Genomic DNA, 20045 nt, shown 5'->3' with positions numbered 1-20045 from the left:
AATCTAGTAAGTCTTATGATTATTTTGAAGGAAGATTTTACAACTTAAATTCTTTGAATATTTAGCCACATTTATTAATGTAATATATTTTTATTTTCATTTTAAGTACATCAATCAAGTAACTTACACTTCCCAAGACTTAAGTAATTCTTCTAAATCTAATAAACTAAATTTGTAGATATGGTGAGCTTTTAGATTCTTTTCAATATTCCAAGTAAGATTTCAATCTTATTGAAATTACATTGAAATTACAAGTATAAAACTATTCATTTTAGTTTGGAATTACATGTTATTCTAATTGGTCTATTTTTTAAAACATTACAAAATAAGCACAAATTTCTGAATACAAATATTTTAGCACTGTGACCTCTATATTTTGTTTTTTTAATACATAATAATAAAATTTTCCAACATTAAGAAATAAGAATACAACATATATCATGCTCAATAACTTTGATGTTACTTTTCTAGGAAATTTTGGGGTTCTCTCAGTTTGCTGAGGTTTTTTTAAAACTATAATTACTACTTTTACATATGTGAGGTTCCCATACATATGTATGCATTAAATTTGGTTATTTTCTCCTACAAAAACAAAAATAAAAATTATCAGAATTACTATCAAGACATGACTGGGCCCTTATCTAGAATGCTTTGGGGGTACACTGAGCCCTATTGACCTAAGTAATTGTTCTCTGTTGTAGACAGCCTTCTAAGGTGGCCTCCAAGATTTCTTCTGCTTGGTATACAACAGCTTGTACAATTAGTGGTCGAGTGTGAATAAAACTTGTGAATATGATGGGTTATTCCTCCTGTGATTGCTATTATATACAGCAAAAGGGATTTCCCAAATGTAAAGAATTTCCAGATATAATTAATTTGAGTGAATCAAATGGGGAACAATGTCTTGTGTGGGTCTGACCCAATCAGATGAACCTTAAAAGAGATAAGGGGCAGCATCTTCCTGCTGGCCCTGGATGGCACCTTGATTTCAGTCTAAGATCTTGAGTAGAGGATACAGCTAACTTAGACCTACACTTCCCTACAAGAACTACAACGTAATACATTCATATTGCTTTACGGTGCAAAGCTTATGGTGATTTGGTAGAAAGTAATAAAACTAAGATACTCTCTAACTGGGTTGGTCTTGTCACCTGTGTCCTTCAAATTCAAGTTATATATACTCAATTTTTCTGTCTACTCACAGACAGAAAAGCCCGCAAAACTGCTACATTTCTCAATAGAGTTTTGCATCATTTGATGGCTGAGATATTTAGATGTCTTTCTACCTACAGGAATTCTGCAAGTTCCTATAAGTAAGAGCTTGAAGAAACTCCTATTTGTTGTATTCTTTCTATATTTGGATAAGTCTTTTAGATATTACAAAGATATCTCTTTGAATGCAGTATATCTTTCATTATTTTGTCTAACTATTCCAATGACATTTTTCTGAAAACACTAGAGCCCAAATCTGTTTTATTGTACAGTCAGACTCTTTCTAGTCCTCACTCTAGTAACCAGAGATAAGCTACATTTTATGAAAAGTTTTGAGTGCTGAAACAATCATAGATCTGATTAACCCTTATTATTCTGAGAGCATTCTAAAATTTATCTGGCTCTGCTTCTGAGAGTCCCTCTGTTTCTTCTAAAACAATAGTAATTATATTCTAACATCAGCAATCACTTAGTCCATTATATGTTCAATACGCAAAAATTCTACCAAATAACATTTAAGTCCACTTATGCATTTATTTATTATTTTTTTAAATAGTACAATAGTAGATTTATGGGGGAGATAACATCAGAGTAATGGAGGCATGAGAAATACTTCTGATATCTACCCCTGAAATTTCAACAAATTGAACAACTGTAATTCAGTGAAGGAACTCTAGCTGGGCTTGCAAGTGCACCTGAAAGATCCATGTAGCAAATGGACTAAAGATGGGACATGTTGAAAAGGGAAGATATAACACTTTGCGGTTGGCTCTGGAGAGGTGACAAACCAGGACTAACTGTTTTTTTTTTCCTTTTCTCTGATTAACTACAGGGAGGAGGGAAGCTTGGGCTGTCTGGGTTTTGACTGAGGGTCAAAACCAGGGTTCCCTCAGGGAACCCTGTAGTGACTAGATCTCCTGTCAGAAGAAGCAGTGAGATAGAGGGCAGAGAAGGAGATAGCCAAAGCAGCAGAGTATGGGGTCACAGCCAGGGTTGCTGTGGTCTGCCCACAGGCCATACTCAGTAGAGACAAAGAAAACTAAAGAGTGGCTCCCAGCCTCCCAGATCCCGCCTCCCTAACCTCATAGATATAGGCAGTGGCAGAGAGAAACTCTACCATTAGCTTTCCAGAGCCACTCTCTGCCCTGATGAATAGAGGTGCTCTGCATCTGGTCCTCTGGTCTGTTGAGACATACAGAGGAGTGCCCAGAGGCCTGAGATTACCATTACTTGAGCCATAAAGCTAAAGTTGTAGAATCAAAGGGGTAAAGCTCTTTCAATATGTGCCACACACCGGTGTGACTACAGCCCTACTCACATTATTGCAACAGCAACATCTCAGTGTAGGACAGCCTAAAAATTTCACAGAGCTAAAACTTATAATACAGTGACACTTACTGAAAGAAAGTAGTAACCCCTCAAAACCAAAATATATTTTTCCTTTTACTTCTCTTTTTATCTTTATTCCTTTAATTTATTCTTATTGATTTTATCTTTTTTCTCTTTTGAATTTTATTTTTTTTAATTTTTATATTTTTATTCTTATATTTTGTGGGTGTATGGTTTGTTTTTAAATTTTTTGCTTTTGATCTTTGTTTTCTGTGTTGTTTCTTTTTACTTGTCATTTAAAAAATGTTTATATTCTTTATTGTATTTTAAATTTTTTATTTTTAATTATTTAAATTGACATTTTGTTAGGGTTCTTAAAAGTACCACTCTTGAATGCCTTCCAAGAAGAAGAAATCAAATACTGTGGCCACAAGACAGAGATGTAGTTCAGAAAGAAAATAAAAAATTTTAAGAAAAAAACTCAGTCACATAAGAAATTTACAGTTAAATAATAAAGAATTCAAAATTGAAGTTCTAAAAACATTCAATAAGATGTGAGAAAACACCAATAAGCAATTTAATGAGCTCATAAAGAGATTGAAACTTTGAAACAGAGATGAATAATTGATACATGAATTGAAAACTGAGGTAGCAAGTTTAGCTAATAGAACAAGCCAGATAAAGAAAAAAAATCAGTGACATTGAAGATAGGCAACTAGAGATACTACAGAGAGAAGAGGAGAGAGATTTATGAATTTTAAATAATGAAAGAGCTCTACAAGAATTGTTTGACGATCTCAGAAAGAGCAATATAAGAATAATGAGTATATCAGAAAAAGAAGAGAGAAAAGGGAATGAAGAGCCTGTTCAAACAAATAATTGAGTATTTCCCAAGCCTATGGAAAGAGATAAAACCTCAACTCCAAGAAGTAAACAGAACACCAAGTTACCTAAACCCAAACAGACCTACTCCAAGGCACATTATAATAAAATTGTCAAAAATCAATGACAGAGAAAGAATCCTCAATGAAGCTGAGAACGTAACAAAAAAGGAGAAGGTAACATAAAGGAAAGCCCATTAGATTATCATTAGACTTCTCAGCAGAAATTCTACAAGCCAGAAGAGAGTGGACCCAAACATTCAAAGTACTGAAAGAGAGGAATTACCAGCCAAGAATACTATATCCATCAAAATTATCATTCAAATATAAAGAAGAAATAAAAACTTTTGCAAACATACAGAAGTTGAAGGAATTTATCACCAGAAAGTCCCACTACAAGAAATACTCAAGGAAGTTATTTGGCCAGACACAAAGAACAAAACAAATCAAAACCACAAGGTCTAACAAGGTCACTATAAAAACAAGAATAGTATGTGACAACAACATAAAAAAGGGAGGGATAAAGATCCGCAGTAACAAAGGAGAATGAAGTGCAAAAGCACTCATAAGACAAAAGACTCTTATGCATATGGCAATGTTTCTCTTAATGATTTAATGGTTACCATTCAAGAAAAAGCCCAAACTGAAATACAGAGCTTAAAAAAAGAAGACACAGGATAAATAAGTATAAATAACATCAAACAAAACTGACAGAAACACAAAAGAGAAGAACTAAACTAGACACAGAGCTACCAGAAAAAAAAAGCATAAAATGGTCATAGTAAATCCTCAAGTGTCAATAATTACCCTAAATGGAAATGGACTAAACTCATCAGTAATGAGGCACAGAATAGCAGATTGGATCAATGAGCAAAATCCAACCATAGGATGCTTTCAAGAGACATGTCTAAACTGCAAGGACAAAAGTTGACTCAAAGTGAAAGTTTGGAAAACAGTTCTCCAAGAAAATAATATCCAAAGAAAAGCATGTGTAGCCATACTCATATCTGACAACACTGGCTTCGATACAACAAGATAACCAGAAACAATGATGGACATTTCATAATGACAAAAGAGACATTGTATCAAGAAGACACAACACTTCTTAATATGTACACACTAAACCAGGGAGCACCTAGTATATAAGACATCTACTAACTGACCTAAAAATAGAGACAGACAAAAACATAATCATACTTGGAGATCTCGACACACCATCGACCATTTTAGATAGATCATTCAAACAAAAAATCAATAAAGAAATATAGGCCTTAAATGACACTCTACACCAAATGTACATAATAAACAGTTATAGGACACTTCATCCTGAAATGTCAGATTATATATTCTTCTTCAGTGTGCATGGAACATTCTCAAGGATAGACCATATGTTGGGCCACAAAACTAACATCAACAAATTCAGGAAGATTGAAATTATACCAAGTATATTTCTGATCATAAGTCTTTGAAATTAGAATAAAACTGTAAAAATGAAGTAAAGAAACTCACAAAAATGTAAAAATTAAACAACATACTTCTAAAAATGACAGGGTTAAAGAAGAAATAAAAGCAGAGATATAAAATATATACAGATAGCCTGACCAGGCAGTGGTGCAGTGGATAGAGCACTGGACTGGGATGCAGAGGACCAGGCTTTGAGACCCCCGAGGTCACAAGCATGAGCACGGGCTCATTGGGTTTGAGCAAAGCTCACCAGCTTGAGGCCAAGGTCTCTGGTTTGAGCAAGGGGTCACTTGATCTGCTGTAGCCCCCAGTCAAGGCACATATAAGAAACCAATCAATGGACAACTAAGGAACCACAACAAAAAATTGATATTTCTCATCTCTCTCCCTTCCTGTCTGTCTGTCCCTATTTGTCCCTCTCTGTCTCTGCCACAAGTATATATATATATACACACACACACACACACACACACACACACACACACACACACACAGACAAATGAAAATGACATATCAAAATTTCTGGGATGCAGTAAAAGCAGTAATAAGAGGGAAGTTCAGATCATGATAGACTTATATAAAAAAATAAGAGAGATATAAAAAGAAGAACGAAAGCAACCCAAAGCCAACAGAAGAGAGGAAATAATAAAAATGAGAGCAGAACTAAATAAAATAGAGAACAAAAGAACTATATAAAAAATTATACAACAAAGAGCTGGTTCTTTGATAAGATCAATACAATTGACAAACCCCTGAGTAGACTTATTAAGGGAAAAAGTTTAAAGCTTCACATAAACAAAATCCAAAATGAAAAAAGAGAAATTACCATTGACATCATATATGTACAAAGGATCATAATAGAATGCTATGAAAGATTACATGCCACAAATTCAACAACCTAGAAAAAAAGAGATAAATTCCTAGAACAATACAATCTTCCTAGACTGAGTCACAAGGAAATGGAAAACCTAAATAGACTTATGAACGGGGAGGAAATGAAAATAAGTATCAAAAATCTCCCCCAAAATAAAGTACAAGTCCAGATGACTACACTAATGAATTCTACCAGGCATTCTAAGAAGATTTGCCACCTATTCTTCTGAAAGTCTTCCAAAATATAAAATAAGAAGCAATACTCCCTAACATATTTTATGAGGCCAACATAACCCTCATACCAAAACCTGGGAAGATAACACACAAAAAGAAAACTACAGGCCAATATCTCTAATGAATACAGATGCAAAAATCTTAAACAAAATACTAGCAAATCAACTACAACATCACATTAGAAAAATAATACATCACAATCGAGTGGGATTCATTCCAGGAGCACAAGGATGGTTCAATATATGTAAATCTATCAATGTAATACACCATATCAACAAAACAAATAATAAAAGACTTAATAGATGCAAAAAAGGCATTCAATGAGATACAACATCCCTTCATGTTTAAAACACTTAATCAAATCAGAATAGAAGAAAAAGACCTCAACCTAATTAGGGCCAGATATAACAAACCATTAGGTAATATTGTACTAAATGGTGAAAAAATGAAGGTTGTTTCTATTTTTCTAAAATCCAAAACAAGGCTGCCCACCCTCTCCACTCTGATTCAACATAGTTCTGTAAGTTTTAGAGCAATCAGATGAGATAAAGAAATAAAAGAAATATCTGAGAAGTAAAGGTATCACTTTTTTGCAGATGACATGATCCTGTATATAGGAAACTCCAAAGACTACACTGAAAAACTATTAGAAACCAAGAACCAATAAAGTAAAGTCTTCTGCACAACAAAATAAACTGACAACAAAACAAATATGCAGCCAACTAAATGGGAGATGATATTTGCAAACAATGGCTCTGATAAGGGATTAATATCCAAAATATTTAAAGAACTCACAAATTCAGCAATAAACAATCCAATTAAAGAATGGGGAGTGTACCTGAACAAACACTTCTACCAAGAAGACATATAAATGGCCAATAGATATATAAAAAGATGCTCATCTTCACTAGCTATTTGAGAAATGTAAATCCAAACTACAGTGAGATACCACCTCACACCCATTAGATTGGCTATTATCAACAAGGCAGATGATAACAAAAGTTGGAGAAGCTGTGGAGAAAAAGTAACCCTCATTCACTACTGGTGGGAATGCAAATTAGTACAACCCTTATGGAAGAAAGTATTGTGGTTCCTTAAAAAATTAACCCTTTGAGTAGTGAGCTTTTTTGTTAAACTTTTGAGTGAGGACATACATGGATGTTTGTACTACTCAAAGGGTTAAGAATAGAACTACCATATGATCCAGCAATACCCCTCTACTGGGTATATACCCCTAAAACTCAAAAACATTGGTAAGTAAAGACACATACACACCCATGTTTATTGCAGCTTTATTCACAGTGACCAAGGCATGGAAACAACAAGTGTCCCTTGGTAGAAGATTGGATAAAAAAGATGTGGTACATATATAAAATGGAATACTACTCAGCCATAAGAAATTATGACATATAGCCTAACCAGTTGGGGGTGCAGTGGATAGAGCATTGGACTGGGAAACAGAGGATCCAGGTTTGAAATATTAAGGTTGCTATCTTGAATGTGGGCTCATCTGGCTTGAGAGTGGGCTCACCAGCTTGAGTTCAGAGTCACTGGCTTGAGCCAAAAGGTTGACTTGAAGCCCAAGGTCATTGGCCTGAGCTCAAGGTTGCTGGCTTGAGCAAGGGGTAACTCACTCTGCTGTAGCCCCCAGGTCAGGGCATATATGAGAAAACAGTCAATGAACAACTAAGGGACTGCAACAAGGAAATAATGCTTCTCATCTCTCTCCCTTCCTGTCTGTCTGTTCCTATCTATCCCTCTCTGTATCTCTCTGTCTCTGTCGCCAAAAAAAAAAATGACATATTGCCATTTATGACAACATGGTTGGACCTTGAGAACATTATATTGAGTGAAATAAGTAAATCAGAAAAAATTCAGAACTGTAAGATTTCACACATAGGTGGGATATAAAACTGAAACACATGGACATAGATAAAAGTGAAGTTGTCACCAGGGAAGTGGGACATGGGAGAGGGGATGGGATAAGGGAGTAAAGAGGGACAAATATACAGTGATGGAAAATGATTTGACTTTGGGTGTTGGGTATAAAACATAGTCAACAGTTTAAATGGTATAGAAATGTTTACTTGAAACCTGTGTACTCTTACTGATCAATGTCACCCTGTTAAATTAATTTTCTAAATAAAATAAAAAAATAATTCATTTATGTGTACACATAACACTCAGACATACAAAGAATATAAGATACAATTCTGTTTTCATAAGACTTTATAACCTAGTTGGAAAAAAGATATAGATGCAAAAAAATTAATAATTTGAATGTAAAATAATATGTTCAGTAATACATTTTAAGTGATATGACACACACATCTGAGGGTAAATTAAAAAAGTTCATGAAGCAAAAGAGAAGACAAGATGCTGCTGGAGTAGGCGGACGTACCAACATCTACCTCCCAGAACCAAAGTGGATTACAAACTAATTTTAAGAACTATCATCTGGAAAAACCAACTTTGGACTAAACTAAGAGGACTCTTCAACCAAGGAACATTGAAGAAGCCACACTGAAACTGGTAGGAAAAGCGGAAATGCGAAGAGGGCTGCCCAGCTCCCTGGAGCGAACGGCAGCCGAGAGAGACTCGTGTGGCGGGAAGTGAGTTTAGCAGAGATGGGAGGGTGCTGAGCCCAGGAACAAAGCCTCAACCTGCAGCCCCAGAGCCCAGAAGAGGTGTAAGGACAGTATTTAGCTGGAAACAAGTCAGGATACTGTTTGTGAGAAAGAGACTGATTTCTCAGACCCAGGATTCTTCTTAAAGGGACCGTGCAGAACACTTCTCTCACAACCACTCACCCGGGGCTCCAGGGGTCAGGGAGAGAGGACAGTACCAGAGTAGCAGGAAGAGAGTGTAATCTAGGAGGCACAGGAAGAAACATTTTGGGAGATAGCCACCCTAACCCCTAGGACGAGTCATTCCCCAAATCTGAAGTGAATATTTCCCCTGGAAACAGCAATACCAGCAAAGGAAAGCAGGAGAGCAGCCAAACAAGCTCCCGCCATGGCACTCAGAGCAGAGTTGCTTAGAAGGAGAAAGCTTTCAGGTCTAGAGAGGAGTAGTGAGTGTTAGGGTCTGAGCTGCAGTGCCCACACCCACGCGGCTGAGGGCTCGCTGGAGGGCGGGCAGCAGCGGGAGACAGAAGCGCATTTCTGTCGGTAGGGGCGGAAGCCAGCAGGCCACCACTAAGTTCAGGTGTGAACTCAGTCTTGCCCTGCTGGGGAGAAAGGGGCGTGCAAAAGCAGTCAAGCCCAGCTGCCGGCAGCCTGTAATACAGCCTGTGGGAGAAGGGCGGGAACCCAGGAAAGGGTGGAGACCAGCCCCTGAGCAAGGGCACAGGAGCACAGCCTTGCCCCGTCCGTGCAACCCAGGCTTGTGGTCTGACTTGGGAGTCAGCTCCTTCTGCGAGGGTGGAGCCAAAAGCCCAGAACAGGTGGAGTTACGCTACTGAGCTGAGCGTGGGCACTCAGTCATGCCCAGCTGGTAGAGCCAAGGCTAGCAGCCGTTCTATGAGCAGGTTCCTCCTGCAAGGGCAGGGCAAAAGCCCAGAAACCGGCGGAGACCCACAGCTGAACAAAGGTGTTCACCAGTGCCCTCACGACTGAGCATAACATCATCCATGCGGGCAGGGCAAAGGACAAGGCCACCAAGGCTTGTGCACCCAAGCACGTGATCACAGCCACTCCCATGAAGAGAAAATGTGGAGGCAGAGAAATGCAACACAAATGAACCAAGAGAAATCCCCAGAAAAGGACCTAAATGAATCAGATATAACCAAATTACCAGATGCAGAGTTTAAAATAACGATTGTTAGGATGCTCAAAGATATTAGAACAACAAGAGATGGTCATTACGAACACCTAAATAAAGAGATAGCAAATAAGGACATTGAAATAATAAAAAAGAATCAGTCAGAAATGACAAATACAATATATGAAATAAAGAATACAATGGGAGGAATTAAAAGCAGGATGGATGAAGCAAAGAATCAAATCAGCAAGTTAGAGGACACAATAAATAAAGGCACAGAAGCAGAGCAGAAAAAAGAAAAGAGACTCAAAGAGTCTGAGCAAACTCTAAGAGAGCTCTGTGACAACATGAAGAGAAATAACATCTGCATCATACGGGTTCCTAAAGAAGAAGAGAAAGAACAAGGGATAGAGACTTTGTTCAAACATATCATAGCGGAAAACTTCTCTCAAATAAGGCAGGAACACATCTCACATGTTCAGGAAGCACAGAGAACTCAATTAAGGACAAACCCAAAGAAATCAACACCAAGACACATCATAATTAAAATACCAAAGCTAAGTGATAAAAAGAAAATATTAAAAGCTGCTAGAGAAAAAAAGACTATTACCTACAAAGGAGCCCCCATAAGGATGACTTCTGACTTCTCAACAGAAACACTTGAGGCCAGAAGGGAATGGCAAGAAATATTCAAAGTAATGCAGAGCAAGAGCCAACAACCAAGACTACTTTATCCAGCAAGGCTATCATTTAAAATTGAAGGAGAAATAAAAAGCTTTACAGACAAAAAAAATTCAAGGAATTCACTGCAACCAAACCAAGGCTGCAAGAAATGCTAAGGGACCCACTGTAAACAGATCAAAGGGAAAAAAGAATATAGTAAAAGAGGAATACAGTTTTAAAGAATAAAATGGCAATAAACAATTACATATCAATAATAACCTGAAATGTAAATGGATTAAATGATTCGATCAAAAGACATAGGGTAGTTTCGTGGATAAGAAAACAGGACCCATACATATGCTGTCTACAAGAGACACACCTTAAATCAAAAGATGCACACAGACTGAAGATAGAAGGATGGAAAAGAATATTTCACGCAAATGGAAATGAAAAAAAAGCTGGGGCAGCAATACTTATATCAGACAAAATGGAATTTAAAACAAAGACCATAGTTAGAGATAAAGAAGGTCACTACATAATGATACAGGGAGCAATCCAAAAGGAAGATATAACCATTATAAATATCTACGCACCTAATATAGGAGAACCTAAATATACAAAGCAGACTTTGATGGACTTAAAAGGTGAGATCAACAGCAATACTATAATAGTAGGAGATTTCAATACCCCATTAACACCATTAGATAGATCCTCAAGAAAGAAAATTAACAAAGAAACAGCAGACTTAAAGGACACATTGGATCAACTGGATTTAATAGATATCTTCAGAACCTTTCACCCTAAAGCAGCAGTATATACATTCTTTTCAAGCGCTCGTGGTACATTCTCTAGAATAGACCACATGTTAGGGCACAAAAGCGGTCTCAACAAATTTAAAAAGATTGAAATCATATTGAGCACTTTCTCTGATCACAATGGCATGAAACTAGAAATCAACCACAACAGAATAACTGAAAAACATTCAAACACGTGGAAACTAAATAGAATGTTATTAAATAACGAATGGTTTAACAATGAAATAAAAAAAAGAAATTAAAAAATTCCTAAAAACAAACAATAATGAGCATACATCAACGCAAAATTTATGGGACACAGCAAACCAGTCCTGAGATGGAAGTTTATAGCATTACAGGCATACCTCAAGAAGCTAGAAAAAGCTCAAATAAACAACTTGACCCTACATCTAAAAGAACTAGAAAAAGAACAGCAAGTAAAGCCCAAATGTAGTAGAAGGAAGGAAATAATAAAGATCAGAACAGAAATAAATGACATAGAGGCTAAAGAAACAATACAGAGGATCAATGAAACGAGGAACTGGTTCTTTGAAAAGGTAAACAACCTCTTGGTGAGGTTACCAGTCTCACCAAGAAAAAAAGACAGAGGACTCATAGAATTAGAAACAAGAGTGGAGAAATAACAACTGACACAAAAGAAATACAAAATGTTGTAAGAAAATTCTATGAAGAACCGTATGCCAAAAAACTATACAACCTAGATGAAATGGACAAATTCCTTGAAACATATAATCTTCCAAAAATCAATCTGGAAGAATCAGAAAAAGAAAACCTAAACAGACCAATTACAACAAATGAGATCAAAACAGCTATCAAAAAACTCCCCAAAAAGAAAAGTCCTGGGCCGGATAGCTTCACAAGTGAATTCTACCAAATATTCAAAGAAGAACTAACTCCTATCCTTCTCAAGCTATTTCAAAAAATTCAAGAGGAAGGAAGACTTCCAAACTCCTTTTATAAGGCGTGCATAATTCTGATTCCAAAACCAGGCAAAGACAACACAAAAAAAGAAAATTATAGGCCAATATCCCTGATGAATTTAGATGCAAAAATCCTCAACAAAATATTAGCAAACCAGATCCAGCAATATATAAAAAAAATCATACACCATGATCAAGTGAAATTTATTCTTGGGAGGCAAGGCTGGTACAATATTTGCAAATCAATCAACATGATTCATCACATAAACAAAAGGAATGAGAAAAACCACATGATAATTTCAATAGATGCAGAAAAAGCATTTGATAAAATCCAGCACCCAGGCCCTGGCCGGTCAGCTCAGTGGTAGAGCGTCGGCCTGGCGTGTGGGGGACCCGGGTTTGATTCCTGGCCAGGGCACATAGGAGAAGCACCCATTTGCTTCTCCAGCCCCCCCTCCTTCCTTTATGTCTCTCTCTTCCCCTCCCGCAGCCGAGGCTCCATTGGAGCAAAGATGGCCCGGGCGCTGGGGATGGCTCCTTGGCCTCTGCCCCAGGCGCTAGAGTGGCTCTGGTCAAGACAGAGTGACGCCCCGGAGGGGCAGAGCATCGCCCCCTGGTGGGCAGAGTGTCGCCCCTGGTGGGCATGCTGGGTGGATCCCGGTCGGGTGCATGCGGGAGTCTGTCTGACTGTCTCTCCCCGTTTCCAGCTTCCGAAAAAAAAAAAAAAATCCAGCACCCATTCATGATCAAAACTCTCAGCAAAGTAGGAATACAGGGAACATACCTCAACATGATAAAGGCCATCTATGACAAACCCACAGCCAATATAATACTCAATGGGCAAAAATTAAAAGCAATTCCTTTAAGATCAGAAACAAGGCAGGGATGCCCCCTTTCACCACTCTTATTCAACATAGTTCTGGAAGTCCTAGCCACAGCAATCAGACAAGAAAAAAATAAAAGGCATCCAAATTGGAAAAGAAGAAGTAAAACTATCATTATTTGCAGATGATATGATATTTTTTATAGAAAACCCTAAAGTCTCAGTCAAAAAAACTACTAGAACTGATAAATGAATTCGGCAAGGTAGCAGGATATAAAATCAATACTCAGAAATCAGAGGCATTTTTAAATTTTATTTTATTTTTATTTATTCATTTTTTAGAAAGGAGAGAGAGAAGGGGGAGGAGCAGGAAGCATCAACTCCTATATGTGCCTTGGCCAGGCAAGCCCAGGGTTTCGAACCAGAGACCTCAGCATTTCCAGGTCGACGCTTTATCCACTGTGCCACCACAGGTCAGGTGTCAGAGGCATTTTTATACACTAACAATGATCTGTCAGAAAGAGAAATCAAGGAGTCAATCTCTTTTACCATTGCAACCAAAAAAATAAAGTACCTAGGAATAAATTTAACCAGGGAGATTAAAGACTTGTACTCGGAAAATTATAAAACATTGATAAAAGAAATCAGGGAAGATATAAACAAGTGGAAGCATATACAGTGCTCATGGTTAGGAAGAATAAACATCATTAAAATGTCTATATTACCAAAAGCAATTTATAAATTCAATGCAATACCGATTAAAATACCAATGACTTACTTCAAAGATATAGAACACATATTCTAAAAATTTATATGGAACCAAAAGAGAACACGAATAGCCTCAGCCATCTTGAAAAGGAAGAATAAAGCGGGAGGTATCACACTTCCAGATATCAAATTATATTATAAGGCCATTGTACTCAAAACAGCATGGTACTGGCATAAGAACAGGCATATAAATCAATGGAACAGATCTGAGAATCTAGAAATAAACCCACACTTTTATCAACAACTGATATTTGACAAAGGAGGTAAGAGCATACATTGAAGTAAAGAAAGCCACTTCAACAAATGGTGTTGGGAAAATTGGACAGCTACCTGCAAGAAAATAAAACTAGACCACCGACTTACACCATTCACAAAAATAAACTCAAAATGGATAAAAGACTTAAATGTAAGCCGTGAAACCAAAAGCACCTTAGAAGCAAACATAGGCAGTAAGCTTTCTGACATCTCTCGCAGCAATATATTTGCTGATTTGTCTCCACAGGCAAGTGAAATAAAAGACAGGATAAACAAATGGGACTATATCAAACTAAAAAGCTTCTGCACAGCTAAAGTCAATAAGAACAGAATAAAAAGACAAACTACACATTGGAAGAATATATTTGACAATGCGTCTGATAAGGGGTTAATAACCTAAATTTATAAAGAACTTGTAAATCTTAATACCAGGAAGACAAACAATCCAATCAAAAAAATGAGCAAAAGAAATGAATAGACACTTCTCCAAAGAGGACACACAGATGGCCAATAGGCATGTGAAAAAATGCTCAACATCACTAATCATTAGAGAAATGCAAATTACAACCACAATGAGATATCACCTCACACCAGTCAGAATGACACTCATCAATAAAACAACACAGAATAAGTGCTGGCGAGGATGTGGAGAAAAGAGAACCCTCCTGAACTGCTGATGGGAATGCAGACTGGTGCATCCACTGTGGAAAACAGTATGGAGATTCCTCAAAAAGTTAAAAATTGAACTGCCTTTTGACCCAGCAATACCACTGTTAGGAATATACCCCAAGAACACCATAGCACTGTTTGAAAAGAAGAAATGCACCCCCCATGTTTCTGGCAGCATTGTTCACAATAGCAAAGATCTGGAAACAGCCCAAGTGTCCATCAGAGGATGAGTGGATTAAAAAGCTTTGAGATATATATATATATATATATATATATATATATATATATATATATATATATATATATATATAAAATATATATATATAAAAATATATATAATATATATACCAAAATGGTGTGTATATATATAATATATATACCAAAATGGTGTATATATATATAATATATATATATACTATGGTGTATATATATATACTATGAAATACTACTCAGCCATAAGAAATGATGACATTGGATCTTTTACAACAACATGGATGGGCCTTGATAACATTATACTGAGTGAAATAGTAAATCAGAAAGAACTAAGACCTATATGATTCCATACATAGATGGGACATAAAAATGAGACTCAGAGAAATGGACAAGAGTGTTGGAGTTACAGTGTAAGGGGGAGGAGAGGGAGGGGGTGGAGGGAGGGGAGGGGCACAAAGAAAACCAGTTATCAGGTGACAGAATACAATTTTATCAATGTCACCCCATCAAAATTAATAAAAAATAAAAGAATGTGTCTCACAGTTAATTCAGGCAGTTAGAAGAATAGTATAAGGATGCTAATCCTGCTTCTCAGGCCACATCCTGCAAAAGGCACCCCAAGCAAATTGGTGATTTGGCTCCTCTGATTTTGCCAATTGGATTTAAAAAAAAAAAAATAGGTCAGGAACGCCCTGAAATGGAACTAATGATATATGAGCATAAATTTAAAGGACTTTTAGATACTGGAGCTGATGAATCTGTTATTGCTAAGCTACATTGGCCTCCTTCCTGGCCCACTCATGCAGCAGCCACAGAATTACAAGGTATAGGGCAGAGTAAATCCCCTCAACAAAGTTCTAGTTTTCTACATTGGGAAGATTAAGGTCATTCTGGATTTTTAAAGCCTTATGTACTTCCTGGATGGCCAATTAATTTGTGAGGGGGAGATGTTTTGAAAAATACGGGAGTGTTGCTTGTCAGTCCTAATGGTTTAGTCAGTACTCAAATGCTTGATTGGGGATTTTTGCCCACCAAGGGTCTAGGGAAAGAACAGCGAGGAATTCTCACCCCCATAGAAGTGGCACCCAATATCAGAAGGTGTGGACTAGGATATCAAAACTTAGCATAGTGGCCTTGGTAGCTCCTGCTACCTCAATAATGCATTGTGCAGACCCAATTACTTGGAAATCAGATAATCCTGTATGGGTAGACCAATGGTCCCTTTCTCAGGAGAAACTTAGGGCAGCTGCTCAATTGGTACAAGAGCAGCTACAGCTTGGGCACATTGAATCATCCAATAGCCCATGGAATACACTTCCATATTTTGATCTTGTGCCTCCTGGATTATCAAGGGGCATAGGCGACCCTTACAGCTTATAGGTTTTGAGCCTCAAAATTATTATTGTTCCTTTTTTCAAAGGATCAAGCACAATGGCTCTGGGAAACTTCCACTAAATGGCAAATCGCTGTTGCAAATCAATGGACAACTTTATACTGAAACTGTCAACTTAAAATCAGCTCAAAGTCTAGAATTATATGCCATTATCATGGCTTTTCAGCATTTGCCATATTCCCCTTTTAATCTATATACAGACAGCAAATATTTACTTATGGTGTTTCCACTATAAAGACTGCTGTGTTAGGGACAAATGCTGATGAACTATTTCAGCAGTTCCTCCTTCTTCAAAGACTTGTATGTCAACATAGAGCTCCATGTTTCATAGGACATACTCGAGCTCACTCCATGCTCCCTGGAGCTTTAGCATAAGGGAATGCCCTTTTTTTTTTTTTTTTTTTTTTTTTTTTTTTGGTACTTTTCTGAAGTTGGAAATGAGGAGGCAGTCAGACAGATTCCCGAATGTGCCGGACCGGAATCCACATGGCACGCCTACCGGGGGGAGGGGGATGCTCTGCCCATCTGGGGTGTTGCTGTGTTGCAACCAGAGCCATTCTAGGGCCTGAGGCAGAGTTCACGGGGCCATCCTTAGCGCCTGGGTTGGCTTTGCTTCGGTGGAGCCTTGGCTGCGGGAGGGGAAGAGAGAGACAGAGAGGAAGGAGAGGGGGAGGGGTGGAGAGGCAGATGGATGCTTCTTCTGTGTGCTCTGGCCGGGAATCAAACCCAGAAATCCTGCATGCCAGGCCGATGCTCTACCACTGAGCTGACCAGCCAGGGCCTAGGAATGCCCTTGTTGATCAAGCTACCCAAAAGAAAATTATTTGGAGCAACCATGACAGATCGAGCAATTCAGTCTCATACTATTCATCACCAGTACGCTGCAGCCCTGTGTAAACAGTTTCAACTTTCTTGAGAAGCAGCACGGCAGATTGGGAAATTCTGTTGAAGGGATCCCATACTACAATCTGCCCCTTCATTTGTAGTTAACTCTCAAGGACCACTACCAGGACAACTTTGGCAAATGGATGTTACTCATATACCTTCATTTGGCAAACAGTCCTATGTCCACGTTAGAGTGGATACATATTCTGGATTTATAGTAACTTCTGTCAGAACAGGAGAGGCTGCTAAGCATGTTATAGCTCATTGTCTGTATGCATTGTTCTATTATTGGATTTCCTAAACTGGTTAAACTGAAAATGTTCCTGCATATGGAGCAAAAGCATTTACTGTATTTTGTCATTCTTACAATCTTTAAAGTTAAGGTATTATTAAAGTGTACCCAGCAAATATTTTAAGGTCAATTAAAAAAATTTTTAAAGGGGCTAGTCATATCCTGGAACTCCTATGGGTCTACCATATCATGCTTTTTACTTAAAAAAAATTTAAATTTCTTTTGAATGCTGATGAACAGGAGACACCAAATCTTTTTTTTTTTTTTTTTCATTTTTCTGAAGCTGGAAACAGGGAGAGACAGTCAGACAGACTCCCGCATGCGCCCGACTGGGATCCACCCAGCATTCCCACCAGGGGCGACGCTCTGCTCACCAGGGGGCGATGCTCTGCCCATCCTGGGCGTCGCCATGTTGCGACCAGAGCCACTCTAGCGCCTGAGGCAGAGGCCAAGGAGCCATCCCCAGTGCCCAGGCCATCTTTGCTCCAATGGAGCCCGGCTGCGGGAGGGGAAGAGAGAGACAGAGAGGAAAGCACGGCGGAGGGGTGGAGAAGCAAATGGGCGCTTCGCCTGTGTGCCCTGGCCGGGAATCGAACCTGGGTCCTCTGAACGCTAGGCCGACGCTCCACCACTGAGCCAACCGGCCAGGGCTGCCAAATCTTTTTTGCCTGCAAACTACTACCTTCTTTATTTGATCCATCTAATAACACTCTTTTTTCTTTTTCCAAATAGCTCCAGATATACGGAAAAGATTTATATAGGCAGATGGGGATCCTCAACCCCCTCAGTGAGATCTTCTGAGCATGGCTTTTAAGATACCCAGAGGCAGAAAAAGCCCAATAGAGATCAGGGGAACTACCAGCTTTTAGGATATGCCCTTAAAGGTTCCAATGCCCCAAAGGGGTCTCATAGGATGTCTTCTGGGTCCTGCTTCAATAGTGGAAAGGAAGGTCATTGAGCTAAAGCCTGGCAGACTTGCATGCCTCTGCTGTGAGAAACAGGGACACTGGAAGGTAGGCTTCCCCCTCGCTCCTCTAAGGGAGGGTTCAGTCTCTTCTAGCCCTGCTCCAGCCACCTATGACCTAACCTTGCCCAGAATGCTGGGGTTTGCCACTGATGGCTGAAGGTGCCCAGGGCCATTGGCCCCATCTATGACACTGTGGACGAGCCTAGGGTATTTCTGCCAAGAAGCAGGAAAACTGATCTTGCTTACACAAGGGCCACTTAACTATGTCTTGCCTGAATAGTCAGATTTTTTATTCTTCCCTCAAAGATCTCTGTTGTGGGTGTTGATAGTCCTATTTTCTGCTGCTTTTTTTAATATATAGTGTTTCCTTTATTCCTCCTACCTCAATGCCCCACTCATATTTCAGGCTGGGACCTACTCCAAATTTAGAGCTCTCTTTCCCCCTTTTGCCAACTTCTATTATGAATCTACCTTTGCCACCCAGCTAGTGTATCCCAAGGTTCTCTTTACCAAGCCACAGTCACAGAGCTCCAGGTAAAAGCAACCTAGTCTCATCTCTCCAGGCAGAGGAGGACAGAAATTACATATCCTCACATGCTAAAGTTGGCTTTTCCAGTCTACCTGAATCATTACCAGCTAGCAGCGGTCATTGGGACTTGGATGTGAGCTGCAAAGTATAGAATTGTGCCATCAATTCCAGTGCCATGCAAACTTTTCCTGGATGTGGACTTTTCCTGGACTCTTGCTCCTACTGACAGCTCCTAACAGACTGAACTGGAGTTGAGTTGCATTTTTCAGGGATTTGGCATGGTGTTGGGGCCAACTTGGACTTGGTGAACACGTTAAGGACACTACTCTTTTATGAATTCTTGCTGTATTGGCCAAGAGTTTGCTTAAAGGCTTTAATCACTGTAAAAAAAAAAATAGAAGGCTAGATAAAGAAGGTGTGACACATATACACCATGGTATACTATTCAGCCATAAGAAATGATTACATTGGATCACTTACAACAAAATGGTGGGATCTTGATAACATTATATGGAGTGAATTAAGTAAATCAGAAAAAAACAAGAACTGCAGGATTCCATACATTGGTGGGACATAAAAACGTGACTAGGAGACATGAACAAGAGTGTGGTGGTTACGGGGGTTGGGGGGAGGGAAGGAGGGAGAGGGAGGAAGGGGGAGTGGTACAAAGAAAACTAGATAGAAGGTGACAGAGGGCAATCTGACTTTGGGTGATGGGTATGCAACAGAATTGAATGACAAGATAACCTGGACATGTTTTCTTTGAATATATGTACCCTGATTTATTGATGTCACTCCATTAAAATAAAAATTTATTTATAAAAAAAAAAGTTCATGAAGCAAGTAGGATTTAAGATCATTCATTCATTCATTCAACAAACATGTATTTAGGAACTTTGATGTGCCAGGCATTATGTTAAGCTCTGAGAGCCCAAGAATGAGTCATAGCCACCCCCCTCATCAAGCTCACATTCTAACTGAGGAAATAAAAAAATAAGAAAAGTGTGAGGTCACAGTACAATATGTGCTGCTCAGATGGTGCATGCAGTGTGAACCAAGTGGAGAGAGGGAGTGCGCTGACGATGAAGATGGGTGAAA

The 20045-nt window shown here is 38.5% G+C and overlaps 1 protein-coding gene across 1 annotated transcript in view; it reads right to left on the bottom strand.

The window, feature by feature from the left end:
* Positions 1 to 13422: 13422 nt before the first annotated feature.
* PTGER3 (prostaglandin E receptor 3) overlaps positions 13423 to 20045 on the bottom strand; it is a 218229-nt gene continuing 211606 nt past the window's right edge. The window contains exon 3 of the mRNA XM_066268897.1: positions 13423 to 13487. Coding sequence (XP_066124994.1) covers positions 13470 to 13487 — 18 coding nt within the window. The 3' untranslated portion in view covers positions 13423 to 13469. The remainder of the gene's footprint in view (positions 13488 to 20045) is intronic.

This window comes from Saccopteryx bilineata, chromosome 3, assembly GCF_036850765.1.
Source record: "Saccopteryx bilineata isolate mSacBil1 chromosome 3, mSacBil1_pri_phased_curated, whole genome shotgun sequence".
NCBI lineage: Eukaryota > Metazoa > Chordata > Mammalia > Chiroptera > Emballonuridae > Saccopteryx > Saccopteryx bilineata.
The sequence above is the reverse complement of the archived record's forward strand: the minus strand, read 5'-3'. Positions and strand labels throughout refer to the sequence as shown.